Here is a 2,608-nt window from a genome sequence, read left to right on the forward strand (position 1 = left end):
CCCACACCGCCGGAGCTGGGGAGTCCGGGAGGAGAGGGTCCCGCTTGGCCGGGGGGAGATGGGGATGAGATGAGCCAGGGGATGGAGCATTCTCAGCCCGGAGCAGCGGCTGAGACCCCTGAGCCCCCCACATCAGCGCCCAGCCTGCGGTACCCAGCCCAACTGGTCAGTGAGGCGCTGGAGGATGCGCTCAAGGAGATGCAAGATGATGCTGAGCCCAAAGAAGAGCTCATCCTCAGCGCTGCGTGGGCCCCCCAAAACGCCTGTGCCCCCAGCCCCATTTTCCCCATAGAGGTTTGCGGAGGAGCCCCAGCAGATGAGGACAAGGAAGGGCGAGACCCCTCCGAGTGTGGCGAAGCCCCTGAAGTGGAGGAGGGGATTGGGGAAGCTGTGGTCCAGGGGCTGGGTGTGGAGAGCAGCACTCTGCGGGATGAAGCCACATCCCTGCTGGGACCATATCCCTGTGGCATGGATGCATCCCTAAGCACTGTGGTGAATCAGGAAGAGATGGGAGCATGGGAGGAGGAGGTGGATGCGGTGATGAGTCCAAGGGAACCAGAAGTGGTTGCCCAGGAAGGGGACATGGGTGGCCTTGGCCAGGCAGGGACCAGCTGGGAAGAGCCGGAGCGAGGGGAGGATGAAGTGGAGACCCTGAGTGTGGAGGAAGTGGATGAGGAGGGGAGGGGACCCCTAAGTCCTTGCAGGGAGGACGGTGATGCCCAGGGTCTGCGAGAAGGGAAGTCCCTGCAGGAGGAGGCTGAAGCTGCTGGTGTTGTCCCAGAGGAAAGCCACATGGATTCCCCCATGGATAGAGACGGGGAAGAGGACTTTGTTGGGGGAGAGCAGGAAAAGTCTGAGCATCAGAAAATGCTCGTCTGTGAGACGGATCCGGCTGTGGAGGAGGAAAGGGAGCAGGAGCTGTGCCTGGGGCAGGAGCCCTCGAGCATCCCCGAGGCCATCCCAGCAGAGGAGCCTTCATCCAGGGCTGAGGAAGACGCTGTGGGAGGGGAGGCCCCAGGCACAGCATGGGATGGTGATGGGGAAAAGGGAGAGGAGCTGGCAGCTGAGGACCCCCAAGCAGGGGAGGCTGTGGGACCTGAAACCCTGGGGTGGGAGAGCAGAGCCCCAGAGGAGCCTGGGGATCTGCAGGAAAATGACTCCATGGAAGAGGCACCAGAGCAGGAGGAACTGGAGCTGGAGCCGGGAGAGGAGCCCTGGAGCAGGGAAGGTGATGCCAGCAGCCAAAAACCCCATCCAGAGGAGTGGGAGGTGGCAACAGGGGACACAGAGGGGGCTCTGGGGACAGAGCAGCCAGGCTGGGTGGATGACACCCCAACAAGTGCAGGGGGGCTGGAAAATGAGGAGAGAGATGGTGCGACACCAGCAGAGATGGAGGAGACCCGGGAAGGTGATGGAGACACCGGGAGCGATGGGAAGGCCCAGCAACAACCACCAATGAAGATGGAGGAGACCCAGGAAGATGATGAAGATGCTGGGAGTGATGGGATGGCCCAGCAGCAACCACCAGTGAAGATGGAGGAGACCCAGAAAGACGATGGAGACACTGGGAGCGATGGGCTTGCCCAGCAGCAGCCACCGGCAGAGACAGAGGAGACCCGGGAAGATGATGGAGACACTGGGAGCGATGAGAAGGCCCAGCAGCAGCCACAGGTGGAGATGGAGGAAACATGGGAGGACGATGGAGGCGCCGGCAGTGATGGGATAACAGAGCATCAGCCACCAGTGGAGATGGAGGAGACCCTGGAAGACGATGGAGATGCCAGGAGCCAGGAGCAGGACCAGCAGCAGCCACCGGTGCCAGCCCCGGGGCACGAGGAGGACAGCACCACGGGGCAGCCATGGGAGGCGCGCGATGAGGATGATGAGGATGAGCAAGACCCAGAGCTGGGACAACCGGAGACCATTGGAGCAGTGGAGGAGGATGCTGGGGGACCAGGAGAGCCGGAGCAGGCAGCAGGGATGAGTGTGGAGCTGGAGGACACGCTGCCCGACCACACACCCTTGCACCTCTACCAGGGGGAGAAGTTGGCGGCGGTTGCACCCCACCAAAACCCTCTGGTGAGCGAGGAGACCACAGACACGGCTCCCACATCCCAAATAGCTCCAGAGGATGAAGGAGAGGACGAGCCACCAAATCCCACCGCGACAGAGAGCCGCGAAGAGGAGGCAGGGACAGAGGCGGCCCTGTTGGCAGAGGGTGCTGAGGAGGAGGAAGAGGAGGAGGAGGAGGAGGAGGAGGAGGAAGGCTATTTCATTATTTCTGCTCCCAACCAAGAGGTGTCCAGCTCAGAGGAAGCCGAGATCGCCGAGGACTTTGAAGAAATTAAAGTTGAAGCAACCGAAGCTGGCAAAGACAAAGTGGAAGCTCCCGGAGAAGCATCTCTGGTGCCGGAGGACGAGGGGCACGTCGAGGGGTTCGATGGTGATGAAGACACGGAGATGCCCACAGAAGAACCTGAGATGCCAAAGGATGAGGGTGATGCTGGGGGTGTTGCTGCAGGGCTGGAGGAAGGCTCGGCTGCACCCGAAGCAGAGCCCGGCCCCCCCGGGGCTGTGGGGTCGTTAGGGGCAGGGGGTGACGAGGGAC

General features: G+C 62.1%; 1 protein-coding gene across 1 annotated transcript; it reads left to right on the top strand.

Annotated features, from left to right (window-relative positions):
* Positions 1-81: 81 nt before the first annotated feature.
* Positions 82-2,574, top strand: LOC104542650 (retinitis pigmentosa 1-like 1 protein; the record flags this gene model as incomplete). The annotated part of the gene is made up of 2 exons (XM_010187028.1): positions 82-2,187; positions 2,260-2,574. Coding segments are annotated over exons 1-2 (2,421 nt in total), but the record flags the coding sequence as incomplete, so codon positions are not given.
* Positions 2,575-2,608: the final 34 nt, after the last annotated feature.

The sequence above is a fragment of the Mesitornis unicolor genome, unplaced genomic scaffold (assembly GCF_000695765.1).
Source record: "Mesitornis unicolor isolate BGI_N332 unplaced genomic scaffold, ASM69576v1 scaffold35586, whole genome shotgun sequence".
In the NCBI taxonomy this organism is placed as follows: domain Eukaryota; kingdom Metazoa; phylum Chordata; class Aves; order Mesitornithiformes; family Mesitornithidae; genus Mesitornis; species Mesitornis unicolor.